This window comes from Pelophylax lessonae (genome assembly GCF_965119305.1).
Source record: "Pelophylax lessonae genome assembly, chromosome: 12".
NCBI lineage: Eukaryota > Metazoa > Chordata > Amphibia > Anura > Ranidae > Pelophylax > Pelophylax lessonae.
The window spans coordinates 109,313,411-109,333,835 of record NC_138779.1 but is presented as its reverse complement, the minus strand read 5'-3'; the positions used below and the strand labels follow the sequence as shown (position 1 = coordinate 109,333,835).

Sequence of the window (20,425 nt, the reverse complement as noted above, 5' to 3'; positions counted from 1 at the left end):
CTTGGGTTTAACCTTTGTTACATGGAATTTCAAGCTCAAGTAACACTCATGGGTAAGGGGGTTAGAGGGGCTGGGTTTGGAGGGATTAATTTAGAGTAGTATAGCTAATTTAATTTAGTGTTCTTTGCATTTGTGTGGTCTCCTTTTTATAAATTTGATCATGTTTTGTTTACTGTCACTTTAAATGTATTTATTTCACTTTTTTCACTATATGTTTTTCATTCTGTGAAAAACATGTAAAGTAATTTGATTAGTTAGGGGTCCCATTTTGGCACAAGAGCGAGTTCAAGATAGTTGAAAGGATCTTCCAACCAACTTCATTTTGTTTTCTTCAGTAACTCAAATCCAATTGATCAAAATCGTGAAATTTACTGGAATGTTCCCATTTTGCCAAAATTTAGGGGAAATGAAAATAGTCAATTCCACTCATACTGATGCATCATGGAATCTGCTGTGTATAGCAAAATAAAGCCCCCATGATAATAGTTCTTATTTTGATCTTCTAATTTTGATTAGCAAACTGTTTCATAAAGGTGTTTCTGCAAAGGACATTTACAACAGTTTTATATAAACCAACTTGTGCTTTAGATGTATTGATCCTTGAAAGCCCAACTATAGGCAAACATTTTTTTCAAATAGAATCAGGAAACCTCTGCCAGGGTTTACTACTGCCTGTGACCACAATGGCGACATAACCATCTGTTTGGTCACTGGGGCAGGAATTAGAGTATCTGGGATAGGGATACAGAAAGCCGTTACAGCACTTTGAGTAGAGTGGGGAAGAATTTGAATTTCCGTCAATTCTATTATTTATTCATCCCTATGTCCCCATCAGAGTAATTCCTCTCAGGTCATATGTGGTCACAAGATGTAAGGGGAAATCTCTTTAAGAGGAAGACAGCCTGGCAGAGGGTTTAACCTTTCTCTATTCCATTCAAATGTTCTGACTGCAGATGTGCTTAAAGCACCAACTGCAATGCTTAAGACCATATACTCCAAAAGTAAAATATATATTTATAGTGTCATCATCTATATCTGGTAAAGACTTCCAGACAGGTCATTATTTCATATCTATAGGTCAGGTTAAAATTCTTACATTGCATTGATACATATCAACTATCTATGTACATTTCAGTGCTCTTTAGACACCATTATAGTCTGCTCACTGCAGAAACAAAATGTCTTCCATGGATGAAAGGTATATACGATGGGCAAAATGCAAGCCAGGCCTTCCCGAGTCCCTGTGAAAACCACAGCAGTAAAATGAACTACATTAGGCTATACATTATTTTTCTATACAATAAACCAACACGTCAGAATGTGTTAGTGTGGATAGTGCAACATGGGAAGTATATGCAGCTTGACAAGCTGACTTCTTTATAAGTCTCTAAATGTTTTATGTCCACTGTGTCAGCAATTTTCTCTTATATGACTTCGGAGATGTCCCCATGAAAGTTGCTTTGGTTGCTTCTTATTTTACAACTTAAAAGAAGTTACTGTAATCTCGTTTGTTCCCATTGTATTTCTGGTATAAATAAAGCTGAACTCCAGGCAGATATAAAATGCTCACAATAATGTAGCGCTGTATTCAATAATAAATTATTATTGATTTTTAGATCATTGGTATCATCCTCTTGCAATTTTTTAAATCATTGGTATCATCCTCTTACAGCAGCACTCTAATGGAGAGAAAGAGGGGCAGGAATGGGAGCCAGCAGGTGTGCTGCATGCAAATGTGCTGTCAAGAAACATGATGGTTGAAGGATAAGCATGATGAGGGAGGACTTCATCAATTTGCTGCTATTTAACTGTGCACTCAGTATGTGGGTGAAAGGAGGACACCAGGGAAAAAGGTATAATCAAACAGGATGTGCTGTGTGAATCTCAGACCTGGATGAACAGAAATACAAATACTTTGACATGAAAAACAGCTTCTGTATATATATATATATATATATGTTTGTTAAACTATTTGCCTGGGGTTCAGATTTACAGCCTGAAATACAGGTAATATCTTTTTATTGGCTAATGCATAAAAATAAAAATGCAAGCTCTTGGTGTAATGATAGAAATGGGCTATCTTTCTATTGTTTTTCTTCTTTTACAGAATGCCTTTTCAACATTCATGTAGAAGCATACTTACCAACAAAGGATCTCCTTTTCAAAAAAAAAACAGAGAAATTCATTTTTCATTTGATCTCTTTTTCAGCCTACACGCACATCTACATTTTTCACAAACGATCTGACAAAGCAAATCAGATCTACAATATTTGTAGCCCTAAATGCATTCTCTTCTTTGGGACCAGACTGGATTATATTGTTTCCTCCTTCTTTTTGCATCTGTATTTTTCTTCTTTCTTTTTTTCCCCTTTGAATTTTTGTATATTTTTGTTTGACTCACTGTCACTTTGCTGTTTTTTTAGACTTTCAGCTTGGCAGATAGCTATAAATATGTTTTATAACAATAGAGTCTCTAGCTCCTACATGCTTCTTCATCAATGAATATTGTTAGGTCTTTTGATTCTCATAAGTTTGTACTTATTTATTGTTCAAATCGTGTAACTGGCCCTGTAGTATAGATGTGATGTGAATGAATATTGTGCTACTAAGCACTTCTAATTCAACCATTAGATCATGTTTTAGGGTAGATTGCCTCAATCCTAAAAGCTGATAAATTGACTGATGTTTGTTATAGTTACAGTACATAGTTAGCTCGGTTGAAAAAGTCCATCGTGTTCAACCAAGAGAAATAAATTTAAAAATAAATTAATCAAAAACCTGCATAAACAGAACCCTATACACACAGCTGATCCAAAGGAAGGCAAAAACCCCTTAGGGGCAAGAAAAACCCTAAGGTTATGACTAAGGCCTCCTGTCTATTTTAGATGTTTTTTGGGTGGGGATTTGTTTTTTGTTTTATTTCTCGTGGCATTATTATTTATTTATCTGATGACTATTTATTTGATATGTGACTGGACTGTGTTACTACATTTGACTGGCTTCTTCTTTTTTTTCTCCTTTTCCTTGCTTTAGTTTTTTTAAATTGGAAAACTTATAACCCAACTAGTACCCTTTGGCTGTGCTTACTAAATTGTTTGTTGCAGGGCACACACCTACTAATCATAGCATGTCAAATGAACAGTAATGCTATCCAAAAACAGCATCTAGTCCATCCATTCAATGTTTTAGTGCTCTGTTGTGATCAGTTTTACACTGTACACTATATATATATATATATATATATATATATATATATATATATATATATATATATATATATATATATATATATATATATATCAGATTGTCACATAGCTTGGTCAGAACCATTTGTGTTGTGCAGTGATTGACTGTATTATAGAGTAACATTTTATTCCTTAGTTTTCAATTTGTAAATCTTTATATATCCTGTCAATCCTTCTTTAGGGTCAGAATCCTCATTTTACAAGAGTTTGGTGGTGTGGTCCAGTATGTGTGACATCATAAGAGTTTCTTATGATGTCACTGAAGGCACAGCATCAATGGCCAGTGCACAATTAAACAGGGGACAGCAAGGACTAGTAATGAATTCTCAGAATCCCCACAAACTGTGCAACATGGTAAAACAAAATTGCATGCACTATATACTTCCCCCTTCACAAAATTATGCGAGGACATGAGGTTAGTTTCCTAATTAAAAATCGTTTGTGTACTCTGAAAGATAACAAAATTTAAACAAAAATAAAACAAGATGTTCTAAATCGATAATAAAACTACTGAAAAGAACATTTAACCTTGACAGTTTGATCAGATAACTGTGTCTGCAGACAGCATGTTTGGCGCATCCTAAAATTGGATGAACATTTCTTTATAAAATAAACAAATTTATTACACTTAACTACTCTATGGCTTTTAGTTTTGCTTTCCCATGAAAATAAGAAATAAGTGGAAAGCAACATTCATGAGGGACAACTGTCTCCAAGTTCCGGCTGCAGAGTGAACACAAAAAATTATATCTGTCGGACTTTGGATCACATCCAAAAAATTGTCAACCTGTGGGGAGGATGACACAATAGACAATTTAGGCATTAAAGTCTTTTTTTCAGTTTTTGGACACCATTGTGTCTTCCTGAAACCAGTAAAATATTTTCCTTTTGCAATTCATTTTTTATGACATTTCTTTTGTTCTTCATTTTATCAGTCTTGCTGGAGAGATTTTATCGCTAGCATTTTTCTTCTTTTAGAGTCTGGTAAATATTACATTAAGATAAAGCTTGCAGTGGAAGAAAAAGATTTTGTTCATGTTCTCTTTCCATTGTCCATATTTTTCACTGAAGAGTTAAGAAAGGATTTTTTTTCGCAAAGCCAAAAAAAATCAAGATTAAGTATAAATCTTCATCAAGATATTAAGGTTTTTTTTTATAGAAGAAATGAATAAGGAAGATGATAAAATAATCAAATAAATGAATCTAGTTTCTGAAAAAAATATAACATAAGCTAAATAGAGATTAAAACAAGTTATGGCTAAATCATATCATTAAAATAGTCTGGAAATATTTGCCAATATAACAATAGTAAAGGTAAAATAATAAAACTAAAAAGATGTCAAAGTCAAAAGAATTGATTTCCAGGTACTGGGACTGGAAGTTTCCAGACATTTGGAAGCAAAGGTTCATAGTTTTAGCTCCACAGTACTCTGTCTCTAGTTGAACAGGCCAAGCTGTGTCATCTTTTTAGAGAACTGTTTCCTAAGGAGATGCTAAGATCTTCCAAAAAGTTTACCAATGATTTTGCTTTTAGCAGGGGGATGTTGATATGTGTATGTGGTCTGGGTACTTGATGGCTGGTGGATAGTTCTGGGTCATCTGGATTGAGACATCACTGGAAATGTCAGATGGGCTTCGGCCACGGTGCCACACCTCGGGGTGGAGAAACTGGCCTGAGTAGTCTGAACAGTCGCTGAGTCGGGGGCGATAGAAAGCTGGATGAGGACGATACATCTCCTCCTCGGCATAGCGCTTTGTGAACAGGTAAACTGACATGACACCAGCACCCTGTAAATAAAAGTTGTTGCAAAAACAAAATTATGGAAGTAGTCATGATACATTTTGTAACAATATTAATGATATTGATGATTTAGTTTGTCTACAAGAAGTAACAAAAAAAAATGTATAAAGTGTATCTTTACTTAATTGAGGATAGAGAGTGATCGGAGCACATGTATAGCACTTCTTTTAGAAAGCTATCCCAGATCAACTTTTACCAGCCAGCCAATGATAGACTGATAAAATCAATATCTGATTAGCTATCAGCTAGGTAGCTAAAATGCATTATTACACTTTGTAGTTAATTGCTAAAAGGTACACCAGGTAAAATAGTAAAATTGAGATATAAGCCTCTTAGAAGACACTGAAACCGTACAAAAATAATAAGGTCCACCTAGTTTACCATAAAGCAAACCTGTGCTTTACCTACACAGGCAATGCAACAAGATTGCCTGATACCCCTCTCCCTAATGTGACAGTGCAAGTGATTGATGATTGACCCAATACTATCACATGGGGGTTGGGAGACAATACTCATCTCTGTTTAAGCTCCAATTACAGTAGTTCTGAGTTTACATAGGGCTTCCTTTTCTTTCCCCCAGTGGTTGAATGAAACAACAGAGAAACAAAAAATGTTGTACTGCTGGGAGCAGGGTTTAAAGCAACCTTTCAAGGGCAAAATATTATTTATTATAATTAATATAAATTTTCTTTAATTTTTTATCATTTTGCCATGATTGCCAGCAGATAGTTAGGGCAAGGCTTTCATACTACCTATGAATGGCACAGGTTGTTGCTAATCATTCTGTACAACTGTACAGTGCATGCAATTGTTCATCAGCTGCTGTGAGGAGGAATGAAGGAAGTCAATACAATTTTATGGGGGCTTTGCATAATTACAGTTCTGGCATATTTGCAGATTTGGGTTTGGGAAGTTCCAAATCACCAAGTTTCCTGCAGCCCCAGGAATGTGAAGAGTGCAGTAGACCGATGCGCAGGACTTATGCTGAGGTGAAAGCTAAAATCTATTTAAATTTCAAGTTTTCAAGTCTATCTAAAACTTATTTTTGAACTAAAGCTTCAGCAGTACTTTTGCTACTATGCATTGAATGGAAAAGTTGTTGATGTATCAAATAACATCAAAGAGACAAATCAGTAATATCAATAGGGGAAGGAAAATGAAGGAGGATCTTCAAGGAAGTAACTGAGATACATTATTTTTACATGCCAAGTGGCAAACCATTATGTATTGTTTTTTGAGACCGCATAGAGGGTTTCAATGCTTGAAGTCTATTAATGTCTAGTTAAAGCTTGTGGGAGGAGTTTTCATTCTGCACAGACTGTCCTATCAGGATGCAGGACCCCTGACCCTCTATCTGGACAGTGCTGATCCCATGCACCCTCCCAAGAAAAAAAAAAACTCTCTAGCAATACACACCAAACTGAGCATGTGCAGCCTTTCCCCTGTCTCTTTATTATCAGGAAATATATTGGGGACAGTGGAAGGAAGAGAGGATCAGAGGAGACAGGTTCAAACAGCCTTTTTGCACAATGCAGAGGGTAACCCCTTAGGTTCCACAGTGAGTATAACAAGCATGCTTTACTGCATATACATACTGATTTTAGGTATGGGTTGTGGGTTTAGTAACACTTTAAATCCCTAAATTCTATTATTAGTATGATCCTGGAAGTGTCATGTCCCTATCCAATCTCTTCCAGGTGTCCATCATGCATTTTAGCATACTTTTCTGTAATATTTTCAACCCAACCTTTTTTCTTGTAGCAGTGATAGTGGTGGAGAAGAAAGCCAACAGAGCATTTTCATTAAATTCACATTTTTAGATTGCGGGGTTACCAAAGGGGTAACTTACAGGCCGTGTAAAAAATTGTGCCAACAAAGTGCAGACTATGTAGCAATGTAAAGTTTAGAGAGAGAAAATTTCACAAACCTCTTTAAGGAGAAAAGATGAGGCTGCGAAAGCAAAGGACCAGCCATATCGGTATTGGAAGTACTGTTCAGAGCTGCTGGGCCGGTTCATGACTTCATCATTTATACTTGAGATATATAAAACTAAACCTACAATTAGGGAAAGGCCTGTAAGACAATAAAAAAAAAAAACAGATTAAAGATAAGATTTAGTTATTCTTTATTTATCAACAACTATACCTACGAACTGCAATATTGCATATTTACATGTAATTGTATCACCACGCAGCAAACCCTTCATTAGTCTTAATAAGTTAATTTCAGAGAAATCACCAGCATCAATATGTTTTACATCAGCTTAACTCAAAATAAAATAAATGTGTGCTTTACTCTCCCCTTGTAGCTTCTGATAAAGTTCAGTGAGATGCAACGCATCAAGCTGTAGCAGTTAATACAGTCATCATGCTGCTGAGTGGAAGAGAGTTATACATACCTTTGGGAAGATGGCGAGTGGTGTGTTTGGGAGCAGAAACCCCTTGGATTGCATGTGAACAGGACTGTTTTTTATTAAGCTTTTATACATTTTTATGTGAGTATATTTTTAGGATTGTTAATAAAAGTTGTCTTTGCAGAGAGCATTAGATTTTCTTCCTTACTGAGGAACATATGCACAGAAATCACCTGGACACAGTGACAATAGTTCTAGGTCTGAAGCAGATAATAGGAGGAAAGGAGCTACACTGCAACCAGCAGGAGGCGTCAATCATTCTCTCTATTCAATCCAGTGTATATGGTGTAGACCTCCCATAGCTTAGAGGTCATATATGAGGGTAAGCGCACATCTGTTTCTTATACATGTGTATAAGTGGCTTGAGAGGGTAGAGGTCCTGAATTGTAATTATAATCACAGTGGGATGCTTCTTCTGATAATGAAGAATCACTTAATGATGTCTTTAAATTGAGATCGGTCTCGTCTTGGATGAACTTATTTAACTTATTCACGGATTTGCTTAATTGTTTCATTAATTTTCACATATTTTAATTTACTGAGTTATTGAGATCTCCTTATGAATTTAAGTTATTGACTGGACTATTTTTGCACTTCAGATGTTATTACAGGATTTCTGCATGTGGAGTGTGGAATAGAAGGTTTGTATAATTGTTTTTTGTACATGAGAACTTTTTCGCATAACAATTATTAGGTGAATATTTTACATTGCTAAACAGTAATCAACAGACTCTATGGCACAATACATACCAAAGCAAAGAGTGAAATTTTTCCTCTAATATGCATACATCTAGGGCCTGATTTCTATTGCTGGAACCCAACTGGCATGAAAACTTCATAAAAGGAACATTCTTTCTGTTAGGATCACAACAAATGATTGTCATGTTTTACTGGTCCTAACTTGTCTAAATGTAATATATTATATGACCACACAATGCCTGACACTTTACCTACAGTATACTGTATATAAATAAAGTTATCTATTTGCCTCTGTGGCTATGGGCACAAGCCTACTGTGTAGGTTCAGATTTCTGCATAGCCAACATATGTTGCAGCCCAGAGTAGCAGGGTTTTCAGAGAAGGCACAGAGCTGTCTATACATCCATTACTTTGATGATTGTCAGTAGCAAGTTTATACTTATAATAAAATGTTCCAGACTAACACCCTTCCTGTCCTAGAAATAACACCAGGTCCCTCTTGTTGCTCTCCCAGAACAGTTTGCATATCTTCGTTGGTGCAATAGTGTATTACATAATTACGGTTTGCCCACTGGGTCCACACAACTATAATTGATTTTTTAGCAGAGTAGGATGCCAGTTTGATGTACTCTTCCAGTGATTGGTTCTATCGTGTACTGATGTAGAGGTGATAAAAACTGACTATTCTAGTTGTTTCATCTATATTAGATCACGTTAGTGTGATATTGAGTTAGCCAGTTGATTGGGGTAAGTGAAAACCAATGCGAGAGATCAGCGCAAAAACTCCTATAAAAGCAGCCAGCAAAAAAAAGGTACACAAGTCCTCAAATCAAATAGCATAAAAAATTGCAGCGCTCATAGAGTGTTATCATGTCATGAAAAAAGAGTCCATGTATGGAAAATGTCCACCAATGAAATTACTAAAGGATATGTCCAAAACAGTCCATCCAGGCAAAAGCACTTCTATGGATAAAATCACCCTGGTAATTGTTGCAAATGTACTCCTCGGATGTTTTATCCATAGAGGGATATGCAAAAAGAGAAGGGAAAACAAATAATGGTGCAGTATTTAAACCAATATGTATAGCACAAACATAGGGAGGGTAACACCAGTGCTGAAATTGAACAGTTGAACAAGTGCACGATTCCTTCACCCCTCATGCAGTGCAAACTCACCAAAGCATAAATAATCACTCGCCATCCACAGGAAAGGCTCGGTAAGAAATCAGTATGCACCCCAGAATCTTCTCTTAAGCTCCCATCAAACAGTCATCATCAATGCAAGTGAATGGAAAAGATCACTTTATAACATGAGTAAAAGCACAAAAATGAAAAATAATAGCCACTCACATAGAAGATCAGTACATTAATCCCAAAGGATGGTACTGATATAATCTTTAGTGGGCGGCCATGCCCAAAAATATGGAACGCTTCACGAATTTGCGTGTCATCCTTGCGTGACACACAAATTCGTGAATCGTTCCATATTCTTGGGCATGGTCGCCCACTAAAGATTATATCAGTACCATCCTTTGGGATTAATATACCGATCTTCTATGTGAGTGGCTATTATTTTTCATTTTTGTGCTTTTACTCATGTTATAAAGTGATCTTTTCCATTCACTTGCATTGATGATGACTGTTTGATGGGAGCTTAAGAGAAGATTCTAGGGTGCATACTGATTTCTTACCGAGCCTTTGCTGTGGATGGCGAGTGATTAATTATGCTCTGGTGAGTTTGCACTGCATGAGGGGTGAAGGAATCGTGCACTTGTTCAACTGTGTAATTTCAGCACTAGTGTTACCCTCCTTATGTTTGTGCTATACATATTGGTTTAAACACTGCACCACGATTTGTTTTCCCTTCTCTTTTTGCATATCCCTTTATGGATAAAACATCCGAGGAGTACATTTGCAACAATTACCAGGGTGATTTTATCCATAGAAGTGCTTTTGCCTGGGTGGACTGTTTTGGGCATATCCTTTAGTTATTTGATTGGTGGTCATTTTCTATACATGGCCTCTTTTTTCATGACATGATAACACTTTATAAGTAGGGTTGAGCGAACACGGACTGTATTATTCGTGTTCGTACCGAATAATTGGATTTTTGTTACCCGAACACGGACCCAAAAACTTTACTGTATATTCGGGTAAAAATCCGTGTTCAGTCGTTTTATTTCCGGGTTTTGCATGCATTGGCGCGCTTTTCATGGCGGGCTTTCAACAGCCAATCAACAAGCGTTTAACTGGTGTGCCTAAGCCATCCCAGCCATGCCTACAAATGTATTAGTAGCTGTGATTGGCCGTCTGAAGCATGTGACCAAGTCTTTATGAGTTTGAGGCAGCGCCGCTGCGGCGTCATTCTGCTGTTTAGTTCAGAGACAGAGCACACATCAACGTGCTGGCTGCTGATTAGGGACAGACAGGAAAAAAAAACATTTGTGTCCGGATAGAATTGAGGGACAGGTCGGAGTGTGTTAGGCAGTGCGAGTTGTAGGCATTTTAGGGCGAGGCTGCTGCTGATTTTTAGGGTCAGTGTGTTCTACAAACTACAATCGATATTGCTGTGTGGGGTGGGGTTTGCAGTCACCCGATCTACGATCATCATCTTATCAATCCTTTTAGGGAGAGAGTCTGCTGATTTTTAGGGTCAGACAGTGTGTTCTACAAACTACAATCGATATTGCTGTGTGGGGTGGGATAGGAGATAGGCAGGTGTCAGTGGTCCACATCCATTTTGCTGTGTGTGGGCTGCTGTGAACACAATCTTTTTGGGGTGCAGTGAACACAATCTTTTTGGGGTGCAGTGAACACAATCTTTTTGGGGTGCAGTGAACACAATCTTTTTTGCCCACTGAGGAGGAGGGAGAAAAGTATTTTTCTATCAGTCACTGTGTGCAGCATTTTTCCTTCAGCTGTGCTGTGCTGACTGATCATACACTGCTGTGTTCAGTTCACATGTGCAATTATTGAGTGGTTTCAAAAATCATACACTTTTTTTTCTATTCCACTATTCAATATACAGCCTTGGGTTAAAAAAAATTAAATTGTGGCCTGCAGCAGAGCTGAATGATATTTGGGGTTTTTGGGGTTCATCTCATACTTCTGAAGATTTGAGGGTGCTGACTGTTCCAAACTCCTCCTACTCCTCATCCAGCCTTTTAGGGGTACAAACAATAGTAATTGGGGCCTAGTATGCTTCTGTACGTGTGAGATACATACACTTTTTTTGATCATATTTTGTATTCCGCTATTCAATAAAAACCTTTGGGGATCAGTTAAATTGTGGGATAGTCTGTGTTGGTACATGTGAGATCCACCTTTCCAAGTTTTTGGGGTTCATCTCATACTTCTGAAGATTTGAGGGTGCTGCCTGTTCCATACTCCTCCTACTCCTCATCCAGCCTTTTAGGGGTACAAACAATAGTAATTGGGGCCTAGTGTGGTTTTGTACGTGTGAGATACATACACTTTTTTTGATCATATTTTCTATTCCGCTATTCAATAAAAACCTTTGGGGATCAATTAAATTGCGGGATAGTCTGTGTTGGTACGTGTGAGATCCACCTTTCCAAGTTTTTGGGGTTCATCTCAAACTTCTGAAGATTTGAGGGTGCTGCCTGTTCCAAACTCCTCCTACTCCTCATCCTGCCTTTAGGGGTACAAACAATAGTAATTGGGGCCTAGTGTGCTTCTGTACGTGTGAGATACATACACTTTTTTTGATCATATTTCCTATTCTGCTATTCAATAAAAACCTTTGGGGATCAATTAAATTGCAGGATAGTCTGTGTTGGTACGTGTGAGATCCACCTTCCCAAGTTTTTGGGGTTCATCTCATACTTCTGAAGATTTGAGGGTGCTGCCTGTTCCATACTCCTCCTACTCCTCATCCAGCCTTTTAGGGGTACAAACAATAGTAATTGGGGCCTAGTGTGGTTTTGTACGTGTGAGATACATACACTTTTTTTGATCATAATTCCTATTCCGCTATTCAATAAAAACCTTTGGGGATCAATTAAATTGCGGGATAGTCTGTGTTGGTATGTGTGAGATCCACCTTTCCAAGTTTTTGGAGTTCATCTCATACTTCTGAAGATTTGAGGGCGCTGCCTGTTCCAAACTCCTCCTACTCCTCATCCTGCCTTTAGGGGTACAAACAATAGTAATTGGGGCCTAGTGTGCTTCTGTACGTGTGAGATACATACACTTTTTTTGATCATATTTCCTATTCCGCTATTCAATAAAAACCTTTGGGGATCAATTAAATTGCGGGATAGTCTGTGTTGGTATGTGTGAGATCCACCTTTCCAAGTTTTTGGGGTTCATCTCATACTTCTGAAGATTTGAGGGTGCTGCCTGTTCCATACTCCTCCTACTCCTCATCCAGCCTTTTAGGGGTACAAACAATAGTAATTGGGGCCTAGTGTGGTTCTGTACGTGTGAGATACATACACTTTTTTTGATCATATTTTCTATTCCGCTATTCAATAAAAACCTTTGGGGATCAGTTAAATTGCGGGATAGTTTGTGTTGGTACATGTGAGATCCACCTTTCCAAGTTTTTGGGGTTCATCTCATACTTCTGAAGATTTGAGGGTGCTGCCTGTTCCAAACTCCTCCTACTCCTCATCCTGCCTTTAGGGGTACAAACAATAGTAATTGGGGCCTAGTGTGGTTCTGTACGTGTGAGATACATACACTTTTTTTGATCATATTTCCTATTCCGCTATTCAATAAAAACCTTTGGGGATCAATTAAATTGCGGGATATTCTGTGTTGGTACGTGTGAGATCCACCTTTCCAAGTTTTTTGGGTTCATCTCATACTTCTGAAGATTTGAGGGTGCTGCCTGTTCCAAACTCCTCCTACTCCTCCTGTACCCCCTTTAGGGGTACAAACAATAGTAATTGGGGCCTAGTGTGCTTCTGTACGTGTGAGATACATACACCTTTTTTGATCATATTTCCTGTTTCGCTATTCAATAAAAACCTTTGGGGATCAATTAAATTGCGGGATAGTCTGTGTTGGTACGTGTGAGATCCACCTTTCCAAGTTTTTGGGGTTCATCTCATACTTCTGAAGATTTGAGGGTGCTGCCTGTTCCATACTCCTCCTACTCCTCATCCAGCCTTTTAGCAGTACAAATAGTAATTGGGGCCTAGTGTGGTTCTGTACGTGTGAGATACATACACTTTTTTTGATCATATTTTCTATTCCGCTATTCAATAAAAACCTTTGGGGATCAGTTAAATTGCGGGATAGTTTTTGTTGGTACGTGTGAGATCCACCTTTCCAAGTTTTTGGGGTTCATCTCATACTTCTGAAGATTTGAGGGTGCTGCCTGTTCCAAACTCCTCCTACTCCTCATCCTGCCTTTAGGGGTACAAACAATAGTAATTGGGGCCTAGTGTGGTTCTGTACGTGTGAGATACATACACTTTTTTTGATCATATTTCCTATTCCGCTATTCAATAAAAACCTTTGGGGATCAATTAAATTGCGGGATAGTCTGTGTTGGTACGTGTGAGATCCACCTTTCCAAGTTTTTGGGGTTCATCTCATACTTCTGAAGATTTGAGGGTGCTGCCTGTTCCAAACTCCTCCTACTCCTCCTGTACCCCCTTTAGGGGTACAAACAATAGTAATTGGGGCCTAGTGTGCTTCTGTACGTGTGAGATACATACACTTTTTTTGATCATATTTCCTATTTCGCTATTCAATAAAAACCTTTGGGGATCAATTAAATTGCGGGATAGTCTGTGTTGTTACGTGTGAGATCCACCTTTCCAAGTTTTTGGGGTTCATCTCATACTTCTGAAGATTTGAGGGTGCTGCCTGTTCCAAACTCCTCCTACTCCTCATCCTGCCTTTAGGGGTACAAACAATAGTAATTGGGGCCTAGTGTGCTTCTGTACGTGTGAGATACAAACACTTTTTTTGTTCATATTTCCTATTCCGCTATTCAATAAAAACCTTTGGGGATCAATTAAATTGCGGGATAATCTGTGTTGGTACGTGTGAGATACACCTTTCCAAGTTTTTGGGGTTCATCTCATACTTCTGAAGATTTGAGGGTGCTGCCTGTTCCAAACTCCTCCTACTCCTCATCCTGCCTTTAGGGGTACAAACAATAGTAATTGGGGCCTAGTGTGCTTCTGTACGTGTGAGATACATACACTTTTTTTGATCATATTTTCTATTCCGCTATTCAATAAAAACCTTTGGGGATCAGTTAAATTGCGGGATAGTTTGTGTTGGTACGTGTGAGATCCACCTTTCCAAGTTTTTGGGGTTCATCTCATACTTCTGAAGATTTGAGGGTGCTGCCTGTTCCAAACTCCTCCTACTCCTCATCCTGCCTTTAGGGGTACAAACAATAGTAATTGGGGCCTAGTGTGGTTCTGTACGTGTGAGATACATACACTTTTTTTGATCATATTTCCTATTCCGCTATTCAATAAAAACCTTTGGGGATCAATTAAATTGCGGGATATTCTGTGTTGGTACGTGTGAGATCCACCTTTCCAAGTTTTTTGGGTTCATCTCATACTTCTGAAGATTTGAGGGTGCTGCCTGTTCCAAACTCCTCCTACTCCTCCTGTACCCACTTTAGGGGTACAAACAATAGTAATTGGGGCCTAGTGTGCTTCTGTACGTGTGAGATACATACACCTTTTTTGATCATATTTCCTATTTCGCTATTCAATAAAAACCTTTGGGTATCAATGAAATTGCGGGATAGTCTGTGTTGGTACGTGTGAGATCCACCTTTCCAAGTTTTTGGGGTTCATCTCATACTTCTGAAGATTTGAGGGTGCTGCCTGTTCCAAACTCCTCCTACTCCTCATCCTGCCTTTAGGGGTACAAACAATAGTAATTGGGGCCTAGTGTGCTTCTGTACGTGTGAGATACATACACTTTTTTTGTTCATATTTCCTATTCCGCTATTCAATAAAAACCTTTGGGGATCAAATAAATTGCGGGATAGTCTGTGTTGGTACGTGTGAGATACACCTTTCCAAGTTTTTGGGGTTCATCTCATACTTCTGAAGATTTGAGGGTGCTGCCTGTTCCATACTCCTCCTACTCCTCATCCAGCCTTTTAGGAGTACAAACAATAGTAATTGGGGCCTAGTGTGGTTCTGTACGTGTGAGATACATACACTTTTTTTGATCATATTTTCTATTCCGCTATTCAATAAAAACCTTTGGGGATCAGTTAAATTGCGGGATAGTTTGTGTTGGTACGTGTGAGATCCACCTTTCCAAGTTTTTGGGGTTCATCTCATACTTCTGAAGATTTGAGGGTGCTGCCTGTTCCAAACTCCTCCTACTCCTCCTGTACCCCCTTTAGGGGTACAAACAATAGTAATTGGGGCCTAGTGTGCTTCTGTACGTGTGAGATACATACACTTTTTTTGATCATATTTCCTATTTCGTTATTCAATAAAAACCTTTGGGGATCAATTAAATTGCGGGATAGTCTGTGTTGTTACGTGTGAGATCCACCTTTCCAAGTTTTTGGGGTTCATCTCATACTTCTGAAGATTTGAGGGTGCTGCCTGTTCCAAACTCCTCCTACTCCTCATCCTGCCTTTAGGGGTACAAACAATAGTAATTGGGGCCTAGTGTGCTTCTGTACGTGTGAGATACAAACACTTTTTTTGTTCATATTTCCTATTCCGCTATTCAATAAAAACCTTTGGGGATCAATTAAATTGCGGGATAGTCTGTGTTGGTACGTGTGAGATACACCTTTCCAAGTTTTTGGGGTTCATCTCATACTTCTGAAGATTTGAGGGTGCTGCCTGTTCCAAACTCCTCCTACTCCTCATCCTGCCTTTAGGGGTACAAACAATAGTAATTGGGGCCTAGTGTGCTTCTGTACGTGTGAGATACATACACTTTTTTTGATCATATTTTCTATTCCGCTATTCAATAAAAACCTTTGGGGATCAGTTAAATTGCGGGATAGTTTGTGTTGGTACGTGTGAGATCCACCTTTCCAAGTTTTTGGGGTTCATCTCATACTTCTGAAGATTTGAGGGTGCTGCCTGTTCCAAACTCCTCCTACTCCTCATCCTGCCTTTAGGGGTACAAACAATAGTAATTGGGGCCTAGTGTGGTTCTGTACGTGTGAGATACATACACTTTTTTTGATCATATTTCCTATTCCGCTATTCAATAAAAACCTTTGGGGATCAATTAAATTGCGGGATTTTCTGTGTTGGTACGTGTGAGATCCACCTTTCCAAGTTTTTTGGGTTCATCTCATACTTCTGAAGATTTGAGGGTGCTGCCTGTTCCAAACTCCTTCTACTCCTCATCCTGCCTTTAGGGGTACAAACAATAGTAATTGGGGCCTAGTGTGCTTCTGTACGTGTGAGATACATACACTTTTTTTATTCATATTTCCTATTCCGCTATTCAATAAAAACCTTTGGGGATCAAATAAATTGCAGGATAGTCTGTGTTGGTACGTGTGAGATACACCTTTCCAAGTTTTTGGGGTTCATCTCATACTTCTGAAGATTTGAGGGTGCTGCCTGTTCCATACTCCTCCTACTCCTCATCCAGCCTTTTAGGAGTACAAACAATAGTAATTGGGGCCTAGTGTGGTTCTGTACGTGTGAGATACATACACTTTTTTTGATCATATTTTCTATTCCGCTATTCAATAAAAACCTTTGGGGATCAGTTAAATTGCGGGATAGTTTGTGTTGGTACGTGTGAGATCCACCTTTCCAAGTTTTTGGGGTTGATCTCATACTTCTGAAGATTTGAGGGTGCTGCCTGTTCCAAACTCCTCCTACTCCTCATCCTGCCTTTAGGGGTACAAACAATAGTAATTGGGGCCTAGTGTGCTTCTGTACGTGTGAGATACATACACTTTTTTTGATCATATTTTCTATTCCGTTATTCAATAAAAACCTTTGGGTATCAATTAAATTGCAGGATAGTCTGTGTTGGTACGTGTGAGATCCACCTTTCCAAGTTTTTGGGGTTCATCTCATACTTCTGAAGATTTGAGGGTGCTGCCTGTTCCAAACTCCTCCTACTCCTCATCCTGCCTTTAGGGGTACAAACAATAGTAATTGGGGCCTAGTGTGGTTCTGTACGTGTGAGATACATACACTTTTTTTGATCATATTTTCTATTCCGCTATTCAATAAAAACCTTTGGGGATCAGTTAAATTGCGGGATAGTTTGTGTTGGTACGTGTGAGATCCACCTTTCCAAGTTTTTGGGGTTGATCTCATACTTCTGAAGATTTGAGGTTGCTGCCTGTTCCAAACTCCTCCTACTCCTCATCCTGCCTTTAGGGGTACAAACAATAGTAATTGGGGCCTAGTGTGGTTCTGTACGTGTGAGATACATACACTTTTTTTGATCATATTTCCTATTCCGCTATTCAATAAAAACCTTTGGGGATCAATTAAATTGTGGGATAGTCTGTGTTGGTACGTGTGAGATACACCTTTCCAAGTTTTTGGGGTTCATCTCATACTTCTGAAGATTTGAGGGTGCTGCCTGTTCCATACTCCTCCTACTCCTCATCCAGCCTTTTAGGGGTACAAACAATAGTAATTGGGGCCTAGTGTGGTTCTGTACGTGTGAGATACATACACTTTTTTTGATCATATTTTCTATTCCGCTATTCAATAAAAACCTTTGGGGATCAGTTAAATTGCGGGATAGTTTTTGTTGGTACGTGTGAGATCCACCTTTCCAAGTTTTTGGGGTTCATCTCATACTTCTGAAGATTTGAGGGTTCTGCCTGTTCCAAACTCCTCCTACTCCTCATCCTGCCTTTAGGGGTACAATCAATAGTAATTGGGGCCTAGTGTGGTTCTGTACGTGTGAGATACATACACTTTTTTTGATCATATTTCCTATTCCGCTATTCAATAAAAACCTTTGGGGATCAATTAAATTGCGGGATAGTCTGTGTTGGTACGTGTGAGATCCACCTTTCCAAGTTTTTGGGGTTCATCTCATACTTCTGAAGATTTGAGGGTGCTGCCTGTTCCAAACTCCTCCTACTCCTCCTGTACCCCCTTTAGGGGTACAAACAATAGTAATTGGGGCATAGTGTGCTTCTGTACGTGTAAGATACATACACTTTTTTTGATCATATTTCCAATTTCGCTATTCAATAAAAACCTTTGGGGATCAATTAAATTGCGGGATAGTCTGTGTTGTTACGTGTGAGATCCACCTTTCCAAGTTTTTGGGGTTCATCTCATACTTCTGAAGATTTGAGGGTGCTGCCTCTTCCAAACTCCTCCTACTCCTCATCCTGCCTTTAGGGGTACAAACAATAGTAATTGGGGCCTAGTGTGCTTCTGTACGTGTGAGATACAAACACTTTTTTTGTTCATATTTCCTATTCCGCTATTCAATAAAAACCTTTGGGGATCAATTAAATTGCGGGATAGTCTGTGTTGGTACGTGTGAGATACACCTTTCCAAGTTTTTGGGGTTCATCTCATACTTCTGAAGATTTGAGGGTGCTGCCTGTTCCATACTCCTCCTACTCCTCATCCAGCCTTTAAGGGGTACAAACAATAGTAATTGGGGCCTAGTGTGGTTCTGTACGTTTGAGATACATACACTTTTTTTGATCATATTTTCTATTCCGCTATTCAATAAAAACCTTTGGGGATCAATTAAATTGCGGGATAGTCTGTGTTGGTACGTGTGAGATACACCTTTCCAAGTTTTTGGGGTTCATCTCATACTTCTGAAGATTTGAGGGTGCTGCCTGTTCCAAACTCCTCCTACTCCTCATCCTGCCTTTAGGGGTACAAACAATAGTAATTGGGGCCTAGTGTGCTTCTGTACGTGTGAGATACAAACACTTTTTTTGTTCATATTTCCTATTCCGCTATTCAATAAAAACCTTTGGGGATCAATTAAATTGCGGGATAGTCTGTGTTGGTACGTGTGAGATACACCTTTCCAAGTTTTTGGGGTTCATCTCATACTTCTGAAGATTTGAGGGTGCTGCCTGTTCCAAACTCCTCCTACTCCTCATCCTGCCTTTAGGGGTACAAACAATAGTAATTGGGGCCTAGTGTGCTTCTGTACGTGTGAGATACATACACTTTTTTTGATCATATTTTCTATTCCGCTATTTAATCAAAACCTTTGGGTAAATTGTGGGATAGTCTGTGTCGGTACGTGTGAGATACACCTTTCCAATTTTTGGGGCGCATCTCATACTGCCGAGGATTTGAGGGTGCTTCAGTCTGCCTCCTGCCTGTTCCGAACTCCTCCTACTCCTCATCCTGCCTTTAGGGTACAAAAAATTGTAATCGGGGCCTAGATTGTGTTTGTACGTGTGAGATACACCGTTTTGTAAAATTTGTCCTATTCCGCTATTCAATATACACCCTGTTTGAGTGTAAAAAATTAAATTGTGGGATAGTCTGTATCGCTACATGTGAGATACACCTTTTTAAATTTGTTTGGCGCATCTCCTTCTACCGCCAAGAATTGCAGGGCGCTTCAGTTTGGCTCCTGTTCCCAACTCCTCCTACTCCTCTTCCTCATCCTGCCTTTAGGGTACAAAAAATTGTAATCGGTGCCTGGTTTGTGTTTGTACGTGTGAGATACACCGTTTTGTAAAATTTGTCCTATTCCGCTATTCAATATACACCCTGTTTGAGTGTAAAAAATTAAATTGCGGGATTGTCTGTATGGGTACATGTGAGATACACCTTTTTAAATTTGTTTGGCGCATCTCCTTCTACCGCCGAGGATTGCAGGGCGCTTCAGTTTGCCTCCTGTTCCCAACTCCTCCTACTCCTCTTCCTCATCCTGCCTTTAGGGTACCAAAAATTGTTATCGGGGCCTAGTCTGTGTTTGTACGTGTGAGATACACCGTATTATAAAATTTTTCCTATTCCGGTATTCAATATACACCCTTTTGGAGTGTAAAAAAATTAAATTACGGCATAGTCTGTGTCGGTACGTGTGAGATACACCTTTTAAATTCGTTTGGCGCATCTCCTTCCCCCGCCAAGGATTGCAGGGCGCTTCAGTTTGCCTCCTGTTCCCAACTCCTCCTACTCCTCTTCCTCATCCTCCCTTTAGGGTACAAAATTTTTAATCGGGGCCTAGTCTGTGTTTGTACGTGTGAGATACACCGTTTTTTATCCTATTCCGCTATTCAATATACACCCTTTTGGGGTAAAAAACATTAAATTGCGGCATAGTTTGCATATTTGACTGTGAGATACACCCGCGCGATACTGT

The 20,425-nt window shown here is 38.9% G+C and overlaps 1 protein-coding gene across 2 annotated transcripts in view; it reads right to left on the bottom strand.

The window, feature by feature from the left end:
- Positions 1-3,303: 3,303 nt before the first annotated feature.
- The window catches only part of CACNG7 (calcium voltage-gated channel auxiliary subunit gamma 7), a 228,721-nt gene continuing 211,599 nt past the window's right edge, over positions 3,304-20,425 (bottom strand). For both annotated transcript variants that reach the window (XM_082273697.1, XM_082273698.1), the window contains exons 5-6: positions 6,974-7,119; positions 3,304-5,033 (exon numbers count right to left, since the gene is read on the bottom strand). In XM_082273697.1, the coding sequence (XP_082129823.1) occupies positions 4,776-5,033; positions 6,974-7,119 (404 nt within the window). In that variant the 3' untranslated portion in view covers positions 3,304-4,775. The remainder of the gene's footprint in view (positions 5,034-6,973; positions 7,120-20,425) is intronic.